The sequence below is a fragment of the Aspergillus vadensis genome (assembly GCF_003184925.1).
Source record: "Aspergillus vadensis CBS 113365 unplaced genomic scaffold BO88scaffold_15, whole genome shotgun sequence".
Lineage (NCBI taxonomy): Eukaryota > Fungi > Ascomycota > Eurotiomycetes > Eurotiales > Aspergillaceae > Aspergillus > Aspergillus vadensis.
The window spans coordinates 361,570-389,192 of NW_020292053.1; the positions used below are offsets into that span (position 1 = coordinate 361,570).

At 52.8% G+C, this 27,623-nt stretch overlaps 6 protein-coding genes across 6 annotated transcripts; 3 read left to right on the top strand and 3 right to left on the bottom strand.

Annotated features, from left to right (window-relative positions):
* Window positions 1-29: 29 nt before the first annotated feature.
* On the bottom strand, window positions 30-1,559 carry BO88DRAFT_436307 (MFS transporter; the record flags this gene model as incomplete). Its single annotated transcript, XM_025709557.1, has 2 exons — window positions 30-1,221; window positions 1,279-1,559. 2 exons carry the CDS (start codon window positions 1,557-1,559, stop codon window positions 30-32), a joined length of 1,473 nt encoding a protein of 490 aa, XP_025561705.1.
* Window positions 1,560-2,618: 1,059 nt separating this feature from the next.
* Window positions 2,619-3,809, top strand: BO88DRAFT_367928 (class I SAM-dependent methyltransferase). Its single transcript, XM_025704094.1, has 4 exons — window positions 2,619-2,823; window positions 2,879-2,899; window positions 2,950-3,099; window positions 3,150-3,809. Exons 1-4 carry the CDS (start codon window positions 2,656-2,658, stop codon window positions 3,660-3,662), a joined length of 852 nt encoding a protein of 283 aa, XP_025561706.1. The 5' UTR covers window positions 2,619-2,655; the 3' UTR covers window positions 3,663-3,809.
* A 49-nt stretch (window positions 3,810-3,858) lies between these two features.
* BO88DRAFT_464700 (nonribosomal peptide synthase) lies at window positions 3,859-19,360 on the bottom strand (the record flags this gene model as incomplete). The annotated part of the gene is made up of 4 exons (XM_025711345.1): window positions 3,859-7,287; window positions 7,350-15,515; window positions 15,576-18,887; window positions 18,953-19,360. The coding sequence occupies 4 exons, from the start codon at window positions 19,358-19,360 to the stop codon at window positions 3,859-3,861; spliced, it is 15,315 nt and encodes a 5,104-aa protein (XP_025561707.1).
* A 520-nt stretch (window positions 19,361-19,880) lies between these two features.
* On the top strand, window positions 19,881-20,948 carry BO88DRAFT_464702 (NAD(P)/FAD-dependent oxidoreductase; the record flags this gene model as incomplete). The annotated part of the gene is made up of 2 exons (XM_025711346.1): window positions 19,881-20,039; window positions 20,106-20,948. The coding sequence occupies 2 exons, from the start codon at window positions 19,881-19,883 to the stop codon at window positions 20,946-20,948; spliced, it is 1,002 nt and encodes a 333-aa protein (XP_025561708.1).
* A 359-nt stretch (window positions 20,949-21,307) lies between these two features.
* On the top strand, window positions 21,308-23,199 carry BO88DRAFT_426589 (MDR family MFS transporter; the record flags this gene model as incomplete). The annotated part of the gene is made up of 6 exons (XM_025708915.1): window positions 21,308-21,466; window positions 21,545-21,877; window positions 21,908-21,923; window positions 22,019-22,260; window positions 22,323-22,439; window positions 22,516-23,199. 6 exons carry the CDS (start codon window positions 21,308-21,310, stop codon window positions 23,197-23,199), a joined length of 1,551 nt encoding a protein of 516 aa, XP_025561709.1.
* Window positions 23,200-23,256: 57 nt separating this feature from the next.
* On the bottom strand, window positions 23,257-27,214 carry BO88DRAFT_342877 (MFS transporter/fungal specific transcription factor domain-containing protein; the record flags this gene model as incomplete). Its single annotated transcript, XM_025703159.1, has 14 exons — window positions 23,257-23,383; window positions 23,439-23,508; window positions 23,563-23,567; window positions 23,623-24,193; window positions 24,250-24,559; window positions 24,635-24,833; window positions 25,358-25,441; window positions 25,496-25,965; window positions 26,023-26,241; window positions 26,339-26,600; window positions 26,655-26,673; window positions 26,745-26,966; window positions 27,023-27,041; window positions 27,098-27,214. Coding segments are annotated over 14 exons (2,694 nt in total), but the record flags the coding sequence as incomplete, so codon positions are not given.
* Between the last annotated feature and the right edge of the window lie 409 nt (window positions 27,215-27,623).

The window sequence follows — 27,623 nt, forward strand, 5'->3', positions numbered from 1 at the left end:
ACCGTAACCAACACCCTAAAAACGTTGAATTACTGCCCATCAATCATCTTCGACGCCCTCCTCAACGCCGGTCCATACTTGACAAACAAAAACGGCACGGGCAACAACACCGCCGCCACAGCGCCGATAATCGAGATCGCCGGCCCAATCCCAAGAGCCTTGATCATCGGCTTCGCCGCTAACGGCAACCCCGCCGCCATGATACTTCTCAGGAAGGTAACAGCGGCAGTTGAACTGGCCGCATATACGCGATACACGTCGATGAGGAAATTCAAACATTGCTGGAAAATACAATTAAACCCTGCTCCGATACAGAATGCTGCCAGGCATGGCAAAATCCAGTGATAGGCTGGTGTTGCTGTCCAGGCGAACCAGAACAGGCCGAGCACAAGAACAACACCGCCGAACATCATGGGCGGTAGGCGGGCCTCTGGGACGGGTGCACCGTTCGCGGCCGCAGAGATGCGGTTATAGCGGAACTGGTTGTATATGTTGACTCCGGTGGAGAGAATAACACCGATGAGGAGGGCGAGGAAGGGGAGAGCACCGACGACGGGAGACCAGCCGCGGAGTTCTTCGAATGCGATAGGGAAGACTTCGAGGGTGAGGTACATGACGGCGTAGACGAAGGCCGCGTAGAAAGCGATGCAAGTGACGATGGGTTCAGTGCAGAGCATGCGGAGCGGGCGAGCAAGCTGTTTTGTCACGATGGATTGGACGGACAGGTGTAGGTGTTCGTGGGGATGCCAATACCGATCGTCATTCGTGGATTTACGGAGACTTTGCGCTTTGCGTTTCAGCAGCACGAGCGGATAGAGTTCCGGGAGGAAAAAGAAGGCCATGAGGAAGGTCGCGAAGACCCAGATCGCGTGGATGTATGCGGTCCAGCGCCAGCTGAGATTCGAGTTTGCCATGATGGCTGCGCCGATGATGGGGCCTAGATCTGGACCACCGTTTACGGCGATCGCGTAGATGCTCACTGCTGTGCCGCGCGTTTCTTTACTCCACATGTCGCCCAGCGCGGCGGTGACGTTGCTGATGGGCGCGGAGCCAAAGAATCCGGCGAAGAAGCGCGTAAGGAAGATGGCTGGGGCGTTGCGGCTGTTCGCGGTGCCAATGTCGAAGATCGCCAGGCAGAAGATGGCGGGGAGCATGCTGACACGCCGACCCCAGACTTCGGAGACAGGGGCCCAGATGATGGGGCCGAGAACGAAGCCGAGACTGGGATTGGTTAGTGACTGATTGATTGGTTGGGAGTATTGCTACGGCGACACTCACATGTACAGGGACACATCGAGAACAGCGACTTCGGTGCTCACGCCAATATACTCGGCGATGGTGTCATCGGCAGAGGTGGTGATGCTGGAGCCCAAACTGCCGGCCAGGGCGAGCATGCCCAGTTGCACCGTCACCCACCATTTGTAGCGCACCGGCCAATTCTGTGGGTTCAAGGGGTCGTCCGGGTCCCATTTTACCTGGTATTCAGGGTCGCGCGCGGGAGGCGCTTTTTCCAGGTCCGATGGCTGGTCATGGGCGGATTTGGGCCATATGCGGACCATTGTTGCATGGAAAGTGGTGTGCGAAAAATAAAAGAGATCGTCCAGGCGAGGTCGGAGACATTTATGGTGCAGATGGATTATTGCCGGCCCCGAGGCCCTCGCTGAATTCGGAATGGCGTGCAGATGGTGCTTATGCAGATCCTTTGATAACCCCGATCCTTGGTGGCCTTCGGAGGGCTCCGCGGGGGATACAGGTGGGTGGTTGATGCGGTTGTATGGTACTGAAGATGTTTATAGATGTGCTGAATGGAAGGATATGGTATTACTCTTGTTATAGCACTTAATACAATTGTTCTGTTTGAGCAAATGGAGGTTGAATTCAGGGCAGCATTCAGCTCTGCTCGGCTAAGCGGAAAGCTCCGCCGGCCGCTACTCCGATAAGCGGGGATGCCCGCATTCTCAGGATTCAGTACAGGGCTGGAGATAACATATGCCGGTGGTCAGATTAAAATGCCGAGAAACAGTCTGAGCATTACTGATGATATCAAGAAGACACGAAGGATCGTAGTGCATAGAATTGGTAGACATTGTGCCGTTTGAGCCATCTCGGCTAAAGTCGAGCTAAGGGTGCAACTTTTCTAGTCGAAGTAGCGTAGAACGCACGGTCGCAGTAGCAATGGTGATCCGTCTCTAGATGCAAGTAGTGGAGCAGACATCTGAAGCAAATCTCCATATGCCATGCCAGTTGTACGTGGAAGAATATTCTGGACGCCGTTAGACACCAGTGGGTCAGTGCCTTTGCACACCAGGGTCTGAAGGGTTGGCGAAAGCTTGTTTCTCTGTCGGCTGTGTGGCGCTGTCTTCGTCGCTTACACTTCTGTGAAATAATGTCCGATCGATTCTGATAGGTCTGGGGATGGCGACTCAGAGACTCATAGAACATCTATTAGAAGAATCTCATTCCCTCTGTTGGGTCCATACTAATTCATTACTCATAACTCCGAAGGCATCGGACGTCCGACGGCAGCGGCCCCGCATCACGCGGTTAGCTTCCGCCACAGTCTCTTCTGTGTCTGCATCTTCTTGCCCGAAACCCCGAATGAAACCCCGACCGTAGATCTCACTTCCTTCCCTGTCCAATTTGCAGCAAATAGCCATGAGCGAACCAACCACAAGTACCTCAAGTCCAGCGCAGGATGGTGTCAACCGCCAGTTTAGTTGGTATGAGCCCGAATTGGCGGAGGTCAAGGAGCCTGCGCGTACCATTCTTGCCGAATATAGCAAGATCCCGGAAGAGAAGATTATTGATCACGTCAAAGAAGTGGTAAGTGTATACCCTTGATCTAGTCAACTGTATACTGAGTACGACTCTACAACAGAGAGATCGCGCCTTCGCAGTCGTAAGTCTACACCTCCCCATACTAGTCACTATCATTACTGATCAGATAAGTTTCCCTATCCATGCATCGGATCCTTTCGGTTCCTTGATATCACCATCTGCAACTCATCCGCATACCCTGAGATCCTCTCCCGCTTGAAGGACACCTCCGACATTTACCTGGATCTGGGATGCGCCATGGGCCAGGACATCAGACATCTTGTACACCTCCCTCAGCCAATAATCACAAAGACAATTACTGATCCAAACAGGTCCACCAAGGAGCGCCCCAATCTCAAATCTATGGCTCAGACCTGCACCCCCAATTCATCGATCTGGGATACGACCTCTTTGCGGACCGCGAGACCCTTGCATGCCAATTCATCACCGGAGACATCTTCGACAGCAGCAGTGGACTGTTCCAGCGTCTCAGCGAGAAAGTAGACATGATCAACGCGGCTTCATTCTTCCATCTTTTCGACTGGGATACCCAGGTCAAGCTGGCTAAGCAGGTCATTAAGCTACTAAAGCCGAAGGCCGGCTCCATGGTAGTTGGTCGCCATGTGGGTGACTACAATTCTCGGGAGGTGTGGGCGAACGAATTGGAGTCGAAGATTTGGCGCCATAATTTGGATTCGTGGAGGAGGTTGTGGGAGCAGGTGGGGAGGGAGACGGGGACGGAGTGGAGCGTTGATGTTACGGGCGAGGAGTGGAAGGGGATTACGAAGGTGGCGCATAATGGGGAGACGACGTTCAAGATGCAGTTTGTTGTGAGAAGAGTTTAGGTTTGAATTTGTGTATTGCGTGAGTGGTTCGGGGTTGGTGATGTTGTTGGTTTGGGTGGGAGAATGGGTTAGTTTATATTTTTAGAGGGCGGGAACGGAGAGAATCTTGTTGGTCAAAGTGGAGTCCATACTGTGTGATGTTCACGTCATGTTCATTCAACAACATATATACAACAGCCTAAGCTTTACTGTCTCTTTAACACGGCCCATTCAAACACACACCCTCAGGATGCCTCAACAACCCCATTATCTTCTCTACAAGTAAACCAATCAACTCCTCCGCAACCTCCTCACCAATCACCAACGTCGATGACATGATCTTCACCTCCAACATACCAGGTCTCTTCTCATTAACAGACGAATAGACCCATACCTCTTTCGGCACATGATCCACTGCCCTGACATCTACCCCACACTTCACCTCTCCAAGCGAAAATTCCATATCATCAACCATCACATTATTCTGATGCTGCACGATTGTTTGCAACCCTTTACGCCCGGCCTCCGACTTTTTGGTGTAAGCCAGCGCGTCATCCAGATCTACCATCTCATATGGCATAGCAGATCGGTGTTGGTCTTGTAATGACTGCATCAAGTCCAGTCCCGTAGTCTGAAGACCCAGGCGTGCGACAACGGGCGTAATATTAGCACAGGGACCAACGATCCCCTCCACCCCAGGAAGGGCAATGGCCCGACCGTGAACGACTTGGCCGAATATCACGGCAGCAGAATCGCTCTTCTGGGCTAGGACCAAGGACCAGGCTGCCTTGACTGCTGTGGCTGTAGTGATACCGTTGGGAAGTGAGGGGAACGCAGCGATGTAAATATCGCGGGTAAGCGTGATCGGGGTCCCATTGCTGGTTGAGGGCTCGGCTGGCTGGAGGTTAAGGTAGGTGAGCGGGACGTCTTGGAGGAGATTGCGCCAAAATGTGGTCGCCATGGGATCAGCTCTCTGAGCTTGCTGGTAGGTAATGTAGTCGTTGAAGCGGGGGAATTGGGATGAAGGTAAGGGATGAGTATCGTTTGCGTATGCATGGCTCAGATCCTTCATGAGGAGGGAAAGTGAGACGGCATCGTATTGGGCATGAGAAAGCCGCATGATAATTTTATGGTCGGCTTGGCCTTGGGTTGCTAGGATGACGCGCAGGTATGGCACTCCTGGAGCCACTTGGGCATCTGCATCCTGGCGGCAAATGTCTTCCACGGTGGTGGTGGACAGGTCGGCATTGATTATGGCCGCTGCCGTGCGGAGGATAACTTGCAAGGTGGTCGTTTCATAAGGCACAAAAAGGACCCGGAGAATTGGGTGAGCCTCCACAACACGATGCATGGCCCTAAAAAGACGGGCCGGGTCGATCGGGCCTGGTATGTCGACGACAATGTAGCTCTTCAGTTGTCCGTCTAGCCAGTGGCGCTGGAAGGAGGTTGTGGGAAGGACATCAGCCACGTCAGTCTTGTTGAGGGAGTTAGTTGCAACTATTTTGTCTATTTGGTCGCAATTATCACGTAGACCGGCTGATGAAGCGGTCGAAATTCGCTGATTATCTTCGATCAGACTTCTCGCCTGGTCGGATAGGTCACCCAGACAGGGAGAGTCAAAAATCGCTCGAAGGGAGAGGGCAAGCCCTTGCTGACGTCCCTCAGCAACCAAGCGCATTGCTTGCACGGAGTCACCTCCCAGATAGAAAAAGCTGTCATCCATGCCGATCTCAGCAGGGCCCCTTCCCAGAACAGTTGCAACCAAATCCTGCATTTTGCGCTCCGCTGCGGTGGAAGGCATACGCTTCGTCGAGGCCGTCGCGCGGTATGCACTAAGCTCAGAGCTGGACAGAGCAAGTGCACATTGTCGGAGACGTTTCCGATCGGCTTTGCCAGTGGCTGATAGCGGAAGACGATGCAAAGGGAGGAACACTGCTGGGACCATGTAGTGCGGAAGTCGTTTGTGCATCTTGTTCTGCGCTGCCAGAGCGTCTGCTCGGAAGGACTCGGACGGGGGAAGCAGAATGGTGTCGATGGTGCCGGTCGCTTCAGTGTTTGCATCTGGTTGATGCACGAATGCAACAATATATGGCTGTTGAGGCTGTTCAGGGGTAATCAAATCGACGATGACCGTGCTGGCACTCGAAAAAGCCAACTGAGCATGATGTTCAATCTCACCGAGCTCGATGCGCTGCCCATGGAACTTGATCTGGTTATCTTTGCGTCCTACGAAGCGAATGGTGCCCGTAGATGTGTCGAAGCGTGCCAAGTCACCGGTTCGGTAGAGCCTGGTAGGCGATTTCCGGAGCCGTGACAGCCAGCGTGGAGCATCTGGGAAGGCATTGCTGGTTTTTTCTGGATCCCCAAGATAACCTTGGCTTACATTGGGCCCCTCAATCAAAAGCTCGCCTGTGGCTCCAAGAGGCGACAGCTTGTGATAGTTCCATCTGTCGACAATCCAAAGGGAGCTACCGTTTGGCAAGCCAATATCCTTACCATCGGCGGGAAAAGTGGAGGGTGATGTGGTACTAGCGACAATGGTAGTTTCGGTTGGGCCATAGGCACACACCACCTGTACGTGTCCCCGCCACATATCTAAATCAGAAGCAGCTATCGGCTCGCCCCCGAGGACTAAATTACTCAGCCTAGGAAGGGTCTCTGGCTTCAAGATCCTTGCGACGGAAGGGGTCAGGAGTGCCCAAGTGACGTCCATGCGCTCAATACAACCAGCCAGGTCTTCCTTGTTCTCCGACTCGGACGGGATGATCAGACAGGCACCTGCGATTAGCGCACCCAGTAATTCCAAGATACACCCATCGAATGCATGTGATGCAAACTGTAGCACCCGGCTGTCGGAAGTCATATTGACAGACGTTGTGATGATTGACGCGTTACTGCACAAATTCTCATGGGTGATCATAACCCCCTTGGGGTTGCCTGTGGAACCTGAGGTGAAGATGAGATAGGCGAGAGCTTCCCCCGCTGGTGGTATACCGACAGCCGGTAAGGGGTCTGATTTTTCCTGGGTCGAGGACGTGATATTGTCGAGCACGACTAAGATAGGAGCCAAATTGGCCGCAGAAACGGCATGCGATGCTGGTGTGATAATCATATCAGTTTTGACCTGATCGCATATGGCCTGCAGCCGAGCCACCGGATGTGATGTTTCCAGAAGCATGAAGGCAGCCCCAGTCTTTAGTACACCTAGAATGGCGATGACCGTCCATCGGGATTTCGGGGAGTAGATTGGGATGATGTCCTCGGAGGTAACCCCCATACTAATGAGCCGTGCTGCCAGACGCGAAGACAGGTAGTCGATTTCTGCGTAGGTGAACGTGCCGTCCCAGGCGCAAACGGCTTCTCGGGACGAGTGGATACGGCACTGGCCCTGGATCTTCTCATGTATGTATTCATCGGTTGGGGCAAGCATGCCAGCGTTCCATTTCACAAGTTGCTCTTTACACTCAGGGCTGATGACCTCGAGCTCACAAAACTCCTGGGTGGGGTCCCTCAGAATTTCACGCAGTACATGGGATGCAGTTCGCAGTAATGCGTTGGCGTGCTCCGCAGACAGCGACGCGCTTTGGTAGCTGCAGACCAGCTGAATAGAGGATTGATCAACGCCAATATTGAGGGTCACATTGTACTGTATCAAAGGTTAACACCAAAGAATATATGGGGGTTCATAGACCGAGATCTGGGACAAACCTCTGAGACATCATTTGCAGGCAGCATTTCGAGCCGGGTCCTTTGCTCGTCTGGAGCGTCGAAGTGAGACATATCTTGCAACGATACAATAGTGTTGAACAGCTGAGATCCGACCAGTCCCAAAGATGAATACACGTCTGCCAACGCATGATGCTGATGTTGCAAACTATTGGTGAGATGGCTTTGATGGGTGAGGAGCGCATTCAAGATTGACCTATCCTGTTGAAGATGGACGGTCGTGGCAAGAACATTGACTAAGGGGCCGACCATCGTCTCAACCCCGTCGACAGGCACGTCTCGACCAAGGGTTGTATAGCCGAAACAAACCTCATCCGTGCCCACATAAGCGCCGAGCACAACAGCCCAGACAATGTGGAATATATTTGTCAATGTGATAGCGTGCTTATGGCATAGCTCGTCCATCCGAGCATCGCGGGTCCAGGTGGCACGAATGGCAGAGATAGTACCTTCCGGATTGACTTCAGACGAGGAAGTCAGTTTTGGAAAGAGACAGGGCTCCACTCCCTTAAGATATCTTTGCCAATATGCCTGCGCTTCGGTGTTGTCTTTCAGAGAAAGCCATTGAATGTAATCCACGTATTGCGGTGGAGCTTGATGCTGTCCCAGCGCACCTTCCAACTCCTGATCGACCTCACGTTGAATGACAGCTATCGACATGGCATCGACTAATGCATGACTGACATTCCACTCGCAGATTATGGTGCCACTCGAGTCGCTGGTGATGTTTATCGTGTGAGATAGATCCTTTGTGGGATTGGCGTCCGTCCCACTAATTCGAACCAGATGCTGAAGGCTGCCAGGAACCATGACTACCTGGTCAAAGTGGCTGTGATCTGAAACTGGGAGAAGGAGGGTACGGAGGATGTCATGTCGATTGATCACTTGTGTCCAGGCGTCCTTCACCTTTTTCAATGTAAGTTGGTCTGTTGGCCCCTGCGACTTAATCCGGAACCTGAATCGTTGCTGATATGCCTGCCGATCGCGCAGCTGGGCCAACAACATGCCCTGTTGTACGGGGGAGCAAGGATAGATATTCAAGACGTCTTGCGCACGTAGACCGATCGAAGGCAACGCATGATTGAGGCACTGGCTCAGTTGGTCGTAGGTGAGCGCAGACATAAGGGGAAAGTCGGTCAACGTCTTGCGGGGTCCTTCCTCTGACAGTGAACTAGCAGCGGCGACGAGAGTACGTTCACACTCCTTGATGCACTGTTCCAGCCGAGCATCCTGCTGCAGCAACTCGGGGAATATAAACTCAAAGGTTAGGCACCCGTTCGCAGTGAACGCGCTAACGTCGATCAACGAAAAGCGTGGGACGTTGTCGGCAATGTCTGAAGCACCGGTGCCGGACTGGATGTCGTCGCCAGCCAGCTGTAGTATGGCGTCATCACGATTCATCTCCTGATACTGGCCCATGTAGTTAAACAGAAATTCTACAACCGGCTTCGTGCGCCCATATGCAATCCTGCCTTCGTCGTTCAGGTAGCGGGAGGTGAAGTATGCCCATCCGTTTGCCGGAATGCGTCGGCGCTGGTCCTTGATATAGCTGAGTGCATCGACGAAGTCCCGCATTGGTTTCCGTGATAGGTGATCCCATGGAGTGGACACCAGAGGAGACATGGTCGTAAACCAACCAACCGTTCCCGAGACGTTGATGGAATCCGTCCAAGGCTCTCGCCCGTGACCTTCAACATAAATGCTTGGACGCGGACGGTCAGTGAGAGCTTGATTACAAGAGTACCAGAGGGCGGCCTGCAAAATCTCAACCGGTCGAGTATCCATCACCTTGTTAGCGTTTCCGAAGAGGATGTCAGTCACAGTGCGGTCCAAGGTAAATCTGGATATTGAGGTTTGCCCGAACGTGTTCAACTCAGAAGAGATTCCCCAGTACCTCGTGACATCGAAATCATCGTTTGCTTCCTGGAAGTCAGGTAAAGCACGCGCGGGAGTGAGGTCTTCGGCGCTGTATTGAGCCTGTAATTGACTCCAGGTTAAGAAAGGAACCGACCCTGTAGCGGAACTGAGAGAGCCTGTCTGGAGATATTCCTCCAACTCGCCGTGCAAAATGCGCCACGAGACAAGGTCAATAATGAGATGATGGGCCACCAGATACACGAGCTGACTACCGTCCTCGAGCTCTACCAGATCCACGTTCAAGAGAGGCCCATCCTGAATAGACAATGCCATCTGAGCCGCTGTAAAAAGTGTCGGCAGCGACTCACGAGTGATCTGGTTGTGCGCAGCCAACCGGTAAAGGCCACTAGCAGGCTCATAATCCAGCGACTTTACCTGCTGAAACCACTGGCCGGAATCCTTGCGGCAGAATCTGGCGCGTAGCATGGAATGCCTTCCAACGAGAATATCCAAGCCTCGGGCGAGTTCCTCTACACTGACCCGTCGGCTAGTGTGAAGGAGCAGGCTCTGATTGAAGTGATTCGGCCCCTCTGGGGCAACTTCAAAAAAGAGTTGCTGAATAGGGGCGAGAGCAACCCATTTGTCCACCGGCTCTGTAGGTAGCGAGACTGACGCGCAGTTAGTGGTTCTGATAGTATTAAGATGGCATATCAGTTGCTCGATGTTACGGTGTCGGAAGAGATCCGCACTGGTGATATGGATGCCAGCCGCATTGCATTTCGTGGCGACTTGCATCCCGGAAATGGAGTCGCCGCCGATGCGGAAAAAATCGTCGTTGACTCCAATTGTGTTCGGGTCAAGTGACAATACTCGCGCCCAGATAGCCCGCATCTCGCGCTCCTGGGATGTTACTGGTCGGTCGGGGGCACTGAGGCCTGATCCAGCAGCGTATTCGTTGAGTCTTTGACGTGGAAGCTCTGCTACCATCTCGCGCAGGTGGCGACGGTTCAGCTTTCCAGATGCACTTAGAGGCAGACGCGAAATATGCAGATACATGCTGGGAATCATGTATTGTGGAACCGTCCGAGACAGCGCGCTATCAATAGCCTTAACATCTTGGTCACATTGAGATTGACTTGGGTGCAATAGGCCAACCTCGCGCTCTGTTGGCTTTTGTGACGCCGACATTTCTTCCAAAAAGGCAGCCAAAATGGGATTCTGGTTGTCCGCACTGTGAACCATCTCGACAACCACCTTTTGCGTCCCGGGGATTAGAGGACGGAGGTGAGCTTCGACGTCCGCTAACTCAATACGTTGTCCGTGAAGCTTGAGCTGACCGTCTCTTCGCCCGATGAAGACCAGCTTGCCATCCACACCAGCATAACGCACGAGGTCACCGGTCCGATAGAGCCGCTTTGACTCTTGGTCATCCGGATACAGTGTTTGAAGCCATTTAGGATGACGTATGAATGCCCGATTGGTTCGATCAGGATCGTTAATATAGCCCCGACCGACAGTAATCCCTTCAATTACCAGCTCCCCGACAGCGCCGATGGGCGCCATGCGATCTAGGTTCTGCGAGTCAACTACCCAGCATCGACAGGCGTTGGGTCTCCCTATCAACCGATTCTCAGAAGGTTTTGTCACTGGAGTCAATGCAGCCACAATGCAACACTCTGCGGGACCATATAGCTGTACGATCTGGCGAAGTCTCGGGCCCCAGATGGTGATATCTTCGGACGTCATAGACTCCCCACCTAGTCCCAGGGCTTGGAGGGACGGAACGTCATCGGGTGTGATTAGTCTTAGGCAGGAAGGTGTGAGAAACGCCCAAGTAACGTTGAAACCCCGGATACACTTGGCCAGGTCCGTCTGTCTTGCCGTATCATCGGGGATACATAGACAGCCACCAGCGTGCCAGGCTATCAGGTGTTCCATCATGCTGGCGTCAAAGGCGAAGCTGGCAAAATGAAGTACCCGAGATGCTGGGCGGAGTAGGCAAGAACGAGCTATTGATGCAGTTGAAGCCGCCAGACCACGATGATCAAGCGGAATCCCCTTCGGTCGACCGGTTGATCCAGAGGTAAACGGGGTATATGCAGCCTGTGTGGAGCTTATTGTGGGTAGACTGGACCATCCTTCGGGCAATGGCTTTGATGCTGCGAATTGTACACTCAGGAGCGGGGTCTCAAAATTTCTAGCCACATCGAGGAGGGACTGGGAGGTCAGGATGAGGCGCGGTCGTGCTTGATCCAGGATATCCTTGATTCTGTCTGTTGGATGGGCCGGGTCGAGAGTAATCAGAATGGCACCGGCTTTGAAAACCGCGAGAATTCCGGCCGCCGCCCACCGGGACTTTTCGTGGTACAGAGCAACAAAGTCTCCGGAGGATACACCATGCGCCAGGATTTGACTGGCTATGAGGGAGGAGCATCTCTCTAGTTCTTCGTAGGTCCATTCCCCATCCCAAGCACATACAGCGGGTGCATGAGGGGTGCGGACACTCCACTCAGACACAGCGTCATGGGCACACCCGTTAGGGATTGTTTCTCCAGTATTCCATCGCATCAAAGCCTCCTTGTCACTGTACGATACAGTATCAAGTTCAATTACTGCCATATCAGGCTCATTCCACAGTTGGATTAGAACGAGCTCCCAATGAGCGAGCATCCGTTCCAGCGTGATTCCGTTCAGAACAGCTGGATCAAACACGGCAGTCAAATGCAGTCTGGCACCGTCAGGCTCACACACCAACATTAGCGGATACGTATCCACGCCCTTGAGTTCAGCCACATCCTGCAATCCTGAAAGCAAAGTAGAACGGTATTTTGTGTCAGGCTGTTCACGCGGCTGAATTACTAGCAGCGTCTGGAAGCTACAAGCGGCAGCAGCAGATTCACCGAGACGGCGGATATGCTGTAAGCCCAGGTGTCCATGATCCATTTTTTTCCAGCTATCATCTTGTACCCTCTGCAGCAGTGAGTTGACTCGCTCTGCTTGATTACTGAGCGAGATGCGAACAGGTACAGTCGTAATAGTGGGACCGACCATGCGATCAATGGCTGGCACAGGCGCTGAACGTCCAGTACTAACAGTACCAAAGACAATGTCATTAGCCTCTGCATATCGCGACACAGTCACGGCCCAAGCTGCCTGAATTTTTGTCGCCATAGTATACTGGGCTCTGGGGGTCACTGTTGGCAGAGTCATTGAACGGGTTCGGCGTTCCGTCGGATTAATTTGGTAGTCGATGCTGGGAAAATTAGGGAACACGCCTCCTGCGAAGCTGTCCAGATGCGTGGTCCAGAAGTCCTGTGCCGCCTGTTTTCCCACAATGACATATTCGATGAATGGGGTGAAGGGCTGTGGTCGCAAGTCCCGACCATGGTAGGCATCCTCAACTGCTTGCTTGAGGAGTGGCATCGACCATCCATCGTAGAGGGCGTGATGAATGGCCACCAGGAGCATCCGGGGCTGGTTTTGCCGGTGTACAACAGCCAGGCGCAGAAGGGGAGATCCAAAGGTCATGTTCGACGTTAAGTCGGGGAGAACGTCGCCATCGTGCAAGGAATATGTGTCCCATGGAAGTTCTTCCGCACGCTGCACAACCTGCACTGCCGTGTTGTTGTCGGTCAGGATAAGCCGGGTCCGGAGGATTGGATGCGCCTCGGCAGCTTTACCCCATGCGTAGTGCAGTCGTGCGAGATCGACCTCCTCGGAAAGATCGCAAGTCAAAGTTGTTGTATAAACGCCAGGTGTGCGAGCTGTGAGTGCCATCATCCCCTCCTGCAGAGGCGTAGCGGGATAAATATCTTCAATATCCTCGTGTGGGACCTTGCACTGCTCTACAGCCTGTTCACGAACCTTCTCCAGAAACTCCGCGCCACCATCCAACAAGGAAAATTGCACTGGAACAGGAGCTGCTGCTTCGGCCTGAGAATCCACTTTGGCCGCCTTCTTCTTCTTTTCAGATGACGACGATGATGAAGATGAGGAAGACACGGACGGAGTCTTATTGGTAAATGAACCTCCCTGCAGTTGCTTCAAAAGAGCAGCAATATCCACCTTCTTACCCTTCTCTTGGGCCAACTGGGCCAGCTGAGCAGTGGCAAGCTGTAAGAAGTCGTCGTCGACTCCGTCGTTGGTGGAAGAGTCGTCTGGCGTACTGAATGTAAAACGTTCCTCCGTTGTGGACGAAGCTGAGCTTGCTGACTGCCCAGCGGGTCCACCAAATTCGGCAGCAAGCTGACGAATAGTCGGGTATCTGAACATCTGCGGTACGCTCAAAGACAGCTTGAATTTATCCCGAGCCGTGGCCACCAACTTCATGGCAGAGACAGAATCACCCCCTAATTCAAAGAAGCTGTCATCGCCGTGGATTGTCTCAGCGTCGAGTGCAAGTGTCGCAGCCCACAGCTCCAACAGTGTCCGCTCCAGCTCTGATGCTGGTGTCCATTTGACGGACTCCCTCATTCCTTCAATGGTGTTCTTATGGGCGGCACTAGATGCCAGCAGCGCGGAACCCATCTCGCGCAGTCGCCGCCGATCTGCCTTACCGTTGAGCGACAGCGGAATAGTGTCCAGGGCGTAATACACCGACGGGATCATATGGCGAGGCAGGACTTCCCCAAGCGCCTGAAACGTACTCTTGGATAGGACAATTTGTGAAATGGGTATCGTCCCTCCAAAGTTACATGCAGAAGACGACTCAACATCTGCTGCTGTCAAGCCACTGACAAAAGCTACCAGGCTAGCCTGAGCACGCATCTTCCCCGCCGGAACGACCATCTCCACCACAATCTGTGCTTGTTGCAAGCTCTTTCGCAGATGATACTCGACCTCTTGCAACTCAATGCGTTGTCCACGCAGCTTTACCTGCGTGTCCTTCCGTCCCATATATCGTAAACTACCATCTTCAGCATAGCGCACCAAATCACCCGTTCGGTACAAGGCATGTTGTGATGGAAGCCATGGCAAAGTGGGAAGGAAGGCTTCCTGCGTCCGTGCTGGGTCATCCAAATATCCACGAGTGACCAAGCGGCCTTCGACGATCAACTCGCCGACTGCTCCCAACGGAGCCAGCCGATTAGGGTTCTCAGCTTCAGTCACCCACAACCTGACTCCAGCCACAGCAAAGCCCAGATTTACTGGCTCATCAGTAGGTTTCATCGGCCCGGCAATTGTAACCATGATGGATGTTTCTGTAGGCCCTGCACCGTTATAGAGGTCAAGCACGGGTGCGAACCGCTCCACATCCAGCCGGGACATCGGTTCGCCGACCATAATGAGGGTCTTCAGTGTTGGCAGAGCCCCGGGGTCTAACAGCCGCCCGACTGAGGGTGTCAGCATAGCCGTGTTGACCGCAAAACTGGAGATACAACCAGGCACGTCAGAAAGACGGTCTTCCTCACAAGGCACGCAGATACACCCGCCATGTGCCAATGTAGTGAATATCTCCGCGAGGGCAGCGTCGAAAGTCAACGAGGCAAAATGCAGCATGCGGGTGTGGCGGGAGAAGCGTAATGTACGGCCATGGCCCAAGAGCACGCTGGTCGCGAGTGCGCCATGCTCCATCAGAATTCCTTTCGGGGTGCCAGTGCTGCCGGAAGTGAAGAGAATGCTGATGAGATCATGTTCATCGAGAGCTGGGAACTCGTAGTCCCAGGCTGCTGGGGCACAGACGGAGGTCGTTGATAGTATACGGGAACCAGAAGTCGCAAACCGCTCTTCGTATGTAGGATCGGCAACTACCAGGGCGGCATCGCACTTTTTTGCCAGCCATTGGAGGCGCTTCTCTGGGTCCGTCGGGTTCGAGAGGACCAGCACGCATCCTGCTCGCACGATGCCAAGAACGATGGCTACGGTACGACTCGAACGGTCTGCACACACCAAAACGCGGTCTCCGAGTTGTACACCTTGATGGAGGAGATTGCGAGCCACCCAGGAAGATTGCTCATGTAGTTCCTTGTAGCTCAGGGATCCATCCCATCCATCGATGGCAGCGCCTTCCGGTTGGCGCGTCACCCAGCGGTCGATCATTGACACCGCATTGCCGCGGACGGCTTCGAGAGGCAGCAGCGTAGGACCGTCAGCCAGGGCGGAGCAAACATCACTAGCCTGCAGTAGACTGAGAGTGTTGAGAGCCCCGTCGGGCTGGAAGGCAAAGCAGTTCATGGCGCCCCGCAGGGCCTCGGCTAGATGGGTGATCTCGAAGTCCGTCAAATTAGGCCAATAGAGGAAGCCCAGTTTGATGTGACCTTCGTGGACATCCACACTGATGGCGATGTCGTACTATGCCGAGTTACATGTCATCAGTAGGGGTACGGCGAGGAAACTGGATTCCGAACTCACCTCAGTCGGGTCATCCTGTTCACGAATTTCCTCCAAATCCAGCAAGGCATCCTCATCCTCTACACTCGGAGGAACCCATTCCATGGAGATCGCCGTGTTGAACAGCCCCTGTCCGTGTGTTTGCTTCAGCCCACGTTGTGCCTCAGCCAACGGGTAGTGCTGGAACGGCAAACTAGCGACATAATCCTCCTGAATCCTCCTAGCGAGACTAGCGATCGTGGAAGCCTCGCTTAGTCTTGCCCGACAGACCTGCATACTAAGACACAGACCAAAGATGGCCTCGACCTCGGGCACCGGCACGTTGCGTCCGGACGAGACGTAGCCGAAGCAAACATCCTTTGATTGGGTATAGGCGCGCAGCACCAGCGCCCATGCAGCGCGGATCGCACAAGCGAGTGTAACCTGGCGCTCTTTGCATCGCTGCAGGAACGCCGCACTGTTGTCAACGCCGAAGTCGCGCCGCTGCAGCGTCCGAGGCCATTCAGGGGGGGCATCGCTCGGTGCACTCACCGCATGAGTAGGGATGTGACATGGTACACAGTCGGCTAAGTAGTTAGTCCAATACCCCGTACTCTCGTCGGTTTGTCGTGTGCGATGGTAGTTGGCAAACATGCGGTAGTCTGGACCTCGCGGTAGGGGGGGACTGGAGGAGCAAGCGCGGATAAACTCGCGTCGGAAAACCGACAACGCATAGCCGTCCATGATGACGTGGGAGATTTCCAGCATGAGATACGGTACCCTTCCGCGGCAGGTCAGCAAAAGCATGCGGTGTAAGGGGGCATTGGCACGAAATGGCACAAGCTCCTCCGTGAACATGGCGAGGGCGGCTTCAGCGCTGAGGTCGCGCGGCACCTCACGCATTCTAAGCTCCATTGGAACCGACCGCAACACGATCGAATGGTATATGGCTTCTGGGGAGAGATCGTCCACGAAGACTGTACGTAATGAGGGATGTCTCTCGACAAGGGATGCCCAGGCCTGCTGAATGCGTTCGACGGTAGGCAGGCAACCACCCTTCAGCTGCACGCGGTGGAAGAAGCGCATGTGGTAGGCTCCAGGCCGACGAATCTGGCCAAGGAACATGCCCTCTTGCATGGTGGTGCAGGGGAAAACATCCTCCACCTCGTCAACCCGCGTTACACCTAGCTTGCCAAGATCGTAGTCATTTGACAAACGGGTCCAGAGATTCGAGTAATCCACTGCCATCTCTGCCACCTGCTGAGCAGGGGTCTCCTGCACTTCTGCCAAAGAGGCAGCCTCTCGGACGCCTTCGCAAGACAAGATATGCACCATGCTAATCTTGATCTGACAAGCTCGGCATCTGGCTACGGCATCTAGGGCCTTGATGGAATCTCCGCCTAGCGCAACAAATGGCTGCTGCAGGCCTACTTCAGCGGCGGATAAACCCAGCGCTTCAGCCCAGGCGAGCTGGATCTCCTGCTCCAGCCGGCTGAGACCGAGAACATGACCTTCCGCTTCCAAGCTGCGGCCAGTGATTGCGTCGAAAGTCTCCTGGCTCATCTTCTGTACCCAGTCCCGCAGTTGTACGCGATCAATCTTGCCAGAAGCTGACATGGGCAAGCGACCAACGAATGCCCAGATGGTTGGTACCATGTAGCGCGGTAAAGCGTGCTGAAGTTGCGAACGCAGCTTTTTCACTGTCTCCTGGACGATCGGATCGCGGCGATCTAGCAGTGGAATCTCGTCGGCAGCCGTATCCTGGTTGCCAGTGCTCGTGCCTTTTACGGTGAGGATAGCAAGGAGGTTGTTCTTGCACAGGCCAGCCTGAGGTGCCATGGCAATGGCATATTGAACGCCAGCCTCCAACCCCAGTTGATATTCCACCTCGGCCAGTTCGAGCCTCTGGCCATTGAGTTTGACTTGCGTGTCAGCACGGCCACAGAAGGTGATAGTACCGTCCGAGTTCCAACGCACGAGATCACCTGTTCGATAGAATCGGAATCCACCAAACTGGGGATCATCCTTCGCCACAAATTCAACTTCATCAAGGAAGGCCTCGGCTGTCTTGACAGGATTTTTGAGGTATCCCATGCCGACAATGGGCCCAGAAACAAGTAGCTCTCCAATCGCGCCGACGGGAACCAGCTTATTGTAATCCTGTACATCTACTACCCAGCAAGCAGCCGAGTTGGGAGGACCAATATTCAATGGATCCGCATCGGGCCGTGTGATCGGCCGCGACGACGAATTAATGGAACACTCACTGGGGCCATAGAACTGCCAGAGATTAATCCGCTCGGACCACATGGTGACTATCTCCTTGGGAAAGGCTTCACCACCTAAGCACATTGTCTTCAGCCCGGGCACGTCGTCCGGTCTCAAGGCGCGAGCAAGTGAAGGTGTCATGATAACATGATTAACCTGCCACCTGTTGATGGCGTCGGATATGCTGGTTTCAATTTCCTCTGTGCGTGGCACACACACGCAAGCCCCTGATCCCAGACTAGTGCATATCTCCAGCAGACTCATGTCGAAAGTGTGGCTCAGCATTTGCAGGACACGGCTCTGGGGACCATACTTCCAACTAGGGGCATTACGGAGAGCACCATTTAACCAGTTCGAATGGGACAGCATGCAACCTTTCGGTCGGCCCGTCGAGCCGCTAGTAAAGATCACGTAGAAAAGGTCCTCTGGCTTTCCGAGGGCTTCCACCGTCGCATCTGCAGCTGGCTTGGGATAGTTGTCGATAGGGAGCGTAGGCAGACGTTCAGCCCAGAACGATTCGTACTTCGTCCAAGTTACCACAAACGGTGCTTCGATGACATCCAGGATGGCGTCGAGTCGTCCGGCAGGGAGATTCGGGGGCACGCTAACAAAGGCTCCGCCGGCCTTGGACACAGCCAGCATAGCAACCAGAGCTGCTCCCGACCGTTCGAAGGAAATGGGGACCACGGAGCCTGGACGCACGCCGCGTTGTTGGAGGTACGCTGCGAGCAGGCGTGCCTCCCTTACGAGATCGGCGTAGGTAAGCTTCGTGTCCCAGGCATCGACCGCCAGAGAGTGTGGTCGATTAACGGCGTGTCGCTCAATCACATCATGGAAACACTCTTCCCATATACCGGGGACATTGGCATTAAACCGCCAGATGTGCTCAAGGTGTGCCGGACTCATAAGGTTGAGGTCCTTGATTAGCCTGTCGTTGTCGCATGTTCCTACCTCGGCCAGCGCCTGGGCCATAGCAGTACCCACATTTGCTGCCTGCGCGTCGGTCAACAGAGATAGGTAGTAGACAAGTGATAGTGAAATGTGTCCTTGCTCATTACGATAAACTTGCAACGAAAGGAACGACTCCTAAACGTCCGTCAGCGTCCAGAAGTCCAGCCAGGCCACTGTACTACGCCTGGTGACACGCGTACCTCGGTTTGTGTAACAAATAGTGACTCAATATCGTTCGCAAAGGTGATGATGGTATTGGCAGTCTCTCTGGAAACCTGGCCGGCACCCACGAGTGCTGGGTGCAACAATTGCTCGGCAGCGCAAGTGAGGGACTGGCGAGACATATCTCCCTCGACCTTCAACTCGGCTAATGCTGTCGTATCCGGACCAGTCACAGGCACAACGTAAAAGGCCACTTCATCGGTGCCCACATAGCTGGACAGAACGAGGGCCCATGCCGCCAGAATATGCGATTCTTTCTCACTGCCTGGGGCCTTCCATCCGCTCAGGTCGATTGTGTATGTGCGCCGACCCGCGGCACGAGTGTGATCCGGATTCGGGACATACCCATCCGTCAAGGTAGGGAAGATGCAGGAGAAGCGACTCATATTGTGCAGGTGAAACTATTATACTGGTAGATGTCACCGGATACTATCAAGACAAGAGAAGAAGTCACTGGTGACTGAAACTTGCTATGTTAGTGGTCACTATCGTACTGTAGTAGTACCTATTCACACTATATATATTCATCCATCACGTTGGTAACCGGTTTCCAGCTGCCGGCGTCCGTGCCACTAACGCAAAACCAACCAGGGTAAAGCAAACAGAATAACACCGGATTTGCGGCTGAGCTGCAGCAGCATACCCTCTGATAAATTAACAGGGCAAATGTAAAGCCCATTGCTGCAGAGCCGAAAGAGAAGATGCATCGGAATCGCACCGGAAAACAGTGGAGAGGTACTGTAACGTTACGGTAATCCGCGGTCCGAGATCCCAAACCGGGCTGAAGCCCTACTTAACGGACTCTGCAATCCCCTCTTTTTTCGCACGCTTCAAGGACTTGATTAGCTTACGTTTAATTAATCCACAACTATTAAGGAGAAACAGAATTACAAATTGAAAATAAGCATGGCTACCACAGCTGACGTGCTCATCATCGGCGGTGGTCCCGCCGGCCTCGCCACGGCCCTGGCGCTCTCCCGCAAGTTACATTCGGTACTCCTTTTCGACAGCCAGGAATATCGCAACCGCCAGACATCCCACATGCATAATGTCCTCGGATTTGATGTAGGCTACTTCCATTTCTTACCTACACACCATTTATCATGCTAATTACTCCTGCGTTGCCGTTAGCATGTGGAACCTGCACGTTTCCGCGGCGCCATCCACGACACCCTCCTGCATCGATACACCACCAATACTATCATCAACAAGAAAATCATGCAAGCGCGCAAGCTACCCCATGACGGATCAGGTACCCGCTTCGAGGTCACTGACGAAGATGGAACTGCATACTTGGGTTCAAAGCTTGTTCTCGCTACGGGAATACGCGACATCATGCCCCCTATTGACGGGTACGCTGAAAACTGGGGCCGGCTCATATTCCACTGCCTCTTCTGCCATGGGTATGAGGAGCGTGGCGCATCAAATGCAGGTTTACTGGTAGCAGAGAGTTCACAGCTACAGGCGAATCCCTCTGTGGGTCTGATTCTTGGACAGATGGTTCGTCGCTTCGCCGAAAAAGTAACCTTATTCACCAACGGCAATGAAGAGACCACGGTCGCCGTGAAAGAAGCCGGTGCGGAAGCGCAAGGGTTCGTCATTGAACCTCGCCCAATTCTTTCGTTCGAACAAATTGTTTCGGCTGCTGAGGGTTCGCGAGACACCCTGCGGGTCTGGCTGGGACAACGAGACGGAGGGGAATCTCCTAGCAGCTTTATAGATGTGGGGTTCCTCACGCATATGCCGGATACAGTCGTTACAAATGACTGGAGCAGCCAGCTGGGGCTGGAGCGGGATGGAAATGGGATTTACAAGCAGAAGGATGTCACGATGGAAACCACGGTGCCGGGGGTTTTTGTGGCGGGTGATCATGCCTCCGTGGCGAAGGATGTTCCCAATGCTGCGAGCAATGCCACGTTTGTTGCTTCAGCAGTTGCAGTGCAGTTGACGGTCGAGCATTTGCAGGGACAGTAGTAGAGTAGTCAGGGGTTAGGTAGAGTAGCACTGCGGTGGTGCAGGATGTGTGGCGATTAGGATATTTGCGAATTGCTTATGTACGGAGGAGCATGTATTATTGGAACAATTGAGCATAACATAAGGCGAATTGAGACTTCCACTGTTACATGGGCCCTGCTCGTGTTGTATGTGGAAAAGCCATTCCGGTCCGGTTGGTGATAGTCCATAAATTTATTTCCATCTGCGGACCGAGCTGCAGATCCAAGTTCGGCCGGAAATCCGCTCCACCGACCACAGACGCCCGATCACCCCATCGTATATGATCATTTGGAAGGAGGCCGCTGCGCACTTTCAGCACAGTCCCATTTTCCCACATTATGTTGGACTCTGCAGCAGACTCCTCCGTCTTTGAGGACCGGCCTAGTAACTCTGAAAAAATCGCGCACGAAATCCCCACCGACACGAACGCACCGACACAATGGCGCCAAATTGTGATATTGTTGGCGCTGTATCTGGTGATGTTTGCAGTTGCGCTGGTACTATTTAAATTCTCTATGCTTCAACGCGGTCAACTAGTACACAAAGTCAGAGCTAATGTGTTGACGCTCTGACAGGACAACACGATACTTGCACCTGCTCTCGCCGTCATCACGGACGATTTCCACTCCCTCGACGATATGGGATGGTACAGCTCGGCCTACCTACTGACAATGTGCGCCACGCAGATCCTCCACGGTCGGCTGTGTACCATGTACTCCATTAAATGGGTTTACATGGCAAATCTGGTAATCTTCGAAATCGGGTCCGTCGTGTCGGCGGCAACTCCCACCTCGGTTGGCTTGATACTTGGTCGAGCCATCACAGGAATAGGCGCGCAGGGCTTCTTTCGGGGACTATCTTACTCATTGCTGCGAGTGTGTCTTTGCGGCTTCAGGCAACGGCTCTGGGTATTCTTGGGGGGTTGAAGGGCGCTGCAGCGGTTGCTGGGCCATTGTCAGATATACTCCTTCTCTCAATTTACCTCTCGGAGGGGTATAGAGTTCATTGCTGATGAATGAATGTTTATAGGATGGGCGGGGCTTTCACAGACAAGGTCTCCTGGCGATGGTGCTTCTACATAAACCTCCCTCTGGGCGGAGTCGGCGCCGTGGTCATCCTTTTCTTGTTCCATGCGCCCTCTCCTACCTTTGTCCCTGATGCAACGAAAGGCAGCCGACTAAAACAGCGATTAGACCAGCTCGATATTGAAGGCACAGTACTCTTCAGCGCCTGCATTATTTGTCTCCTACTGGCCATCGAATGGGGTGGGGCAAATGGCACTGGAGCAACGGTCGCATTATCGCCCTGTTCGTGATCTTTGGCGTCACATTGGTGGCCTTCTGCATTGTGCAGGCCAAAAAGAAAGAAATGGCAATGATCCCACCAAGGGTAGCTGGAAGCCGGAATGTCTGGAGCTGCGGTCTATATAGCGCTATGCTTGGAGCTGCATTTTATATTCTCGTGTACTATGTAAGCCCTCATCCTCTTCGCTCTTAAAGAGCGAAAGAGTGCTTCCCACGGCTAACAAACATCTGCTCCCAAACAGCTCCCGATATGGTTCCAGGTTATCAAAGGCGCGTCCGCCGTACGCTCAGATATTATGAACCTTCCCATGCTCGCATCGCTGATTGTGCTCTCCATTCTCAGCGGTGCCTTAGTCTCCGCCATGGGATACTACCCTCCCACTATGATCTTGGGCTGTATCCTGGTGCTCATCAGCACCGCCCTGATGACCACCTTTACTCCGGACACTGGGACCGTCAAATGGGCTGGCTACCAAGTCATCATGGGTGCTGGGATTGGCATGGGGGCGCAGCAAACTGTCCTCGCTATGCAGGCTTCACTGCCCGCTAAAGACGTGCCTGTTGGTACAGCGCTGATGATATTCTATCAGACGCTTGGAGGTGCTCTTATCCTAATCGTGGCGCAGAATGTTTTTCAGCATGAGCTGGTGAAGAGATTAACCACTAGGAATATTCCTGGTGTAGACGCGAGCAGTGTGGCCGCTGCGGGAGCGACGGAGGTTAGGGACCTAGTGCCCGCCGAGTATTTGGGAGAGGCGTTAGAGGCGTATAACGAAGCGGTGGTGAGGACGTTTTATATCTCGGTTGCATTGGCGGGCGTGGCGGTCTTAGCAACGTTTGTGCCGGAGTGGAAGTCGGTTAAGACGGGGGTGAAGAATAGGGAAGAGCAGGACAATATCGAAAGCAGAAGGAATGAGGTCCTGTAGATGCTGCTCTTGTGTATTTAGGTACAAAGTAAAAGCAATTTCGTCAAGGACGGTGGATCAAGTCTGCTGGACGATGCTACTCTTCCTTGAACGATTTAATGTGCGGTAAATCGCACTCTGGAAAGCCACCAAGATCAAGCCGGATAAGACCAAAACTATCATGATCAGTATTCCCCTTCGATAGCTGTGAATGTCGCATCAGACTATGTAGCTCCCTGTCTTGCATGATGAAAACTTACCCATTCAAACCATCATCACTTCGGAAGATCTGCGTCCCTGCCATGAGACCAGCCGTGGCAGACATGACAACTAGAAATCATGTTCAGCATCCACATACCAATCCTCAAACCAGGGGTAAAGTACACATCCTACCCGCCAGGTTAGTGATTATGGCAAGACATCAAACAGGAATAATAAACTCACGCCACACTAACACTCCTCTCCCCCGGACTAGAGCAATTAACCTGAATCCACGCATTATGAATAGGATGATACCCGACCGCCAGCCCATTAACAGTCGTCCAGAGGCCGAACCGTCCCCATCTGTCGACCCGTGCCTGCAAAACTCTCAACAGAACGAGTGCGACGAGATACACAGCAATTGCAAGCCTGACACTCATCCCCCGTCTGCGAGACCAGTCACTCAGAGATGCGAAGAACACAATGACGGGTAGTGTGAGTAAGCTCCCTATCGCAGCGAGAGCGTTTGCCTGGATGCGAGAGAACCCCAGTGACATGATGATCGTCGGAGTGTACGTAGTGAGGGGACTCCAGGTTGCGAAGACACATGCTGTGGCGAGGAAATGGGGCCATTTGGTATAGTTTGTGAGTGTCTCCCATACCACCTTGACAGGAATCGTTTCAGAGGTGGACCCGTTCCATGACTGGGCTTTGCAGGCGGACTCTTCATCAGAGCTTTCACTAGCAATTCCTTCTCTCTCCGGCAGTAGCGTGAACAAAGCAATTGCCATAAGGACCGACCAGATTCCTTCGACTACTGGTATCAGTAAAATTCCATAGCGGCCAATGGCGGAAAAAATCAGTACTCACGCAAGAATATCCACTGCCAACCATGCAACCCTCCCTGCCCATCTAGCTTGAGCAAAGCAGCACCAAGTAACGGCGACACTGCAGCACCCCCAAACATTCCAAAGAAGAACACTGCAATGCGCTTCGTCAACTCCTCTTTCGTATACCACGTTGAAAGAGTGTACATAGCAGCTGGGATGTACCCGGCCTCCGCGAGACCCAGTATGCTTCGCGTAAGCAGGAAGCCAGTCTTATTCCGAATAAAGATCTGCAATGCGGCAATGACTCCGAAGATGCAGACTTGGGCACTGATCCAGCGGCGGGGTCCGACCTAGTACAGGTACACTGAGCTTATTTGAATTCACAGGATAACGTGTATGCGTGCGGTGTAAGTGAATAAAAGTACCTTTTGTAGGACCATATTGGATGGTATTTCCAGGACAATAACGCCCAAGAACATTAGCTGGTTTCCTAGATTAATGATGTCTTGGCTTATGCCAATGTCCGATGCGAAACCTCCCGTTAGTGCACTGGCAATATTTGTTCGGTCAATCTGGTAGGTTGCGAAGCCGATGGTGAGAAGAGGGAGGACTCCGAAATCGGCTCTGATTGTCAGTTATCAGTGGGTGGGATCGAAGAAGCTTCTGTATCGGCAGGTCTTACATCCTCCGTGTTGCGGTCAGGTTTTTGGAGACATAACCGCAACCCGCATTGCTGGATAACGACATTATTATCTGCAAGTTGGACCATGGAAAATATTTGGCAAAGTTGAGGACTGATTGTGTTGAAATGACCAACATTTGCAGTCTTATAAATTAGGGACCTTGGGGGTTTACCTTTGGGGTGATAAGATAAGAATTGGTGATCGACGGACTACTTTATAAATTTTTTGTATTTAGCTATTTCTTTTTTTAGATCATCAGTTATTTTACTACGACAGCGAAATTTCGGTTGCTTGTGGAGTATGAGTTTGTAATTGACTTTGATGTTCATGGGCGTTGCTTATGATAGTAGCCCGTCTCGCATTCATTGCTACGCCGATACATCCATCAACTCCATCAACAAACCTAACTGGACGGGCATGAAGATGGCAAGACGACTATAAAATCCAGATGCCATGTGCAGGTACATCCGCTCTTCATCCAATCGGTCGCACGGTTGCCCTATAAGAACCAGAATGCATGCCGCGATTTTTGGAAGCGAACGAAATCTCCTAACTCGAGGTTAGTCGACCAGCTTATCAACGAACTTATTGGGGTGGCCTTACATATTAGCCAGCATCTCGACATGTGTGTACTGGCTACATTGTTCCAATACCGACCGCGCCGCAGCGAGACATCGTGCCTCACTTCGCTCATAGGCCTCTCTCTCCTCAGTAGCCAGTCCCTGCTGCGCGAGTTGGAGCCATTTTCCATGAATCAAGAATGTAAGGAAATAAGAGCCCAAATGCGTCTCTGACTCCATGTGCTCCTCGAGGAAAGAGGAGTGCCTGGAAGAACAATTGAGCGAATTGTTATATGTGTGTAGGATACCAAGCCACGATTGAACCAGGCAATATGCATCTTCTATCTGACGGCACATGTCAACTCGTGGCGCTCGGAGGGCTGCTTGGCTATAGAGCGAATCTATCACACGATCGCAGACACGTCCGTATAAACATTGAAGCATCAACCGCGCTTCATCAGGGTTCTGGAATCCATCACTGGGCGAATAGTCGGTGAGCTTGTCGCACATAATCTAGAGAGTTGAATATTAGATTATCTTTTCTCTTCTTTGGTGAGGAAGGATTCTCACCGAAGGTCGGCCTCTGTCCACCGCGTCGGTTTTCTCAATGGCATAGAGATGCCAGAATGCATTCTTAAGCAATGGCTCGTCGGCCTCGGTGCAAAGCTGCCGCAGGCGCCGAGAGCTGTGAAGTCCCAAATCCTGCGCGAACTGGACACCGAGGTTGACGAGACGGGATTTGGTACGATGACCGGATTTGTCTGCGAAGATGATCTGCCACTGGTTAATCTTGTTTTGTTCGGCTTCACCCCTGAGCCGACTCACCATGATCAGAATCCCCTGGATGGAAACGTCAGCTGTATCGACCTGGAAATCGGGGCAGAACACTTGCCTGAAATGCCCGAACAGTCGCGCTCTCCATTATCAGATAGTTCGATTCTGACAACGCTCGTCGAAAATATCCAGTGGCCCTTGACATGCCTTCCACGGCACTTTTGATACCCGAATGTATACTTACAAGATAGCAGCCCAATGCCAGGACGGCATAGGCCACCACCACCGTGGCTCGATCGGAGCAGTTGGTTTTCAGCACAGCATCCACACACTCCTGAGCACTTGCCATAGTCAGGAACATATTGACACCAGCACTACAGGCTATCAGCTAAGTACAGGGGTCTCTCCGTAAGTTGTAGGCAACCTACCAGGGTGTTTCAAAACATGCTGTAAGTCATTAGTATGCTGGTTGTACTCCCACATAAACGCAAGATCGTTGGAAGCTAGATGATCTTTACCTTGTATGTAGCTACTGATTCGCGGCTCACTGTCGAGGATCGGTCCCAGCGATGGTTTTTGACCGTCAGGCAATTGATAGCATGTCTTTTCATCGCTCACAATATGGCAGTTGAGAAGCTCTGCGGCTCGTTTCACCTTTTCACCGCGTGGATGATCACAGTCGAGGAGACCTCGAAAGGAATATAGCGCCGGTATATCGAAGCCTGGAGTTACTTGGCGAGCTATTGTACTTGATGAGTATGCCAGTTGTAATCGAAAGTTGTGGGGATCACTGTACTCTGAAACTCCTTTTGCAACTGTCATAAATCAGCTTTGGCTGCAACGTTAGTCCCAGGATCTAATAGAACCTTACCATATGAATAGAAAATGTTCTGTTACCTCCTTGTTCATGATTCAACCTGCTCGCTGATGTGTCACCATAAGGCGGACGCAGAGTAGCAGGGCTTGGCTCGGATTCGGATGGGCCTCCCAGGACCGAGCCATCAGCCGACCAGTCCGGGCAAGGGTTGCATGATACATCGGGAAGTTCCCAACAGGAAAAGTCTAAAGAACCCGAGGCGATTGTCTCTATCCATCCCTGAGGGCTGATTGAGTGCTGTAACGGCAGATCTGGGTCACGCTCGAATAGACTCAAGACGGGACTGAGCCGCGAAGGGGTGCAGATGGAACTTGCTGGTGCTGGAACTTGTGAATAGATGCAAGGGCTATCCTTCCTCTGGAAGCTGTGCTGTCAGGATAGAGGGATGCGTACGAAATGTGGAAGACAAGGTGGGAACTTACCCGACAGTGCATGCAAGGAATTCCTCCATCACCTACGGTGTTGAGCTTTGGTCAGCTTGCGAACAACGAAGGAGTTGAATCACGCTATCTTGCCAATT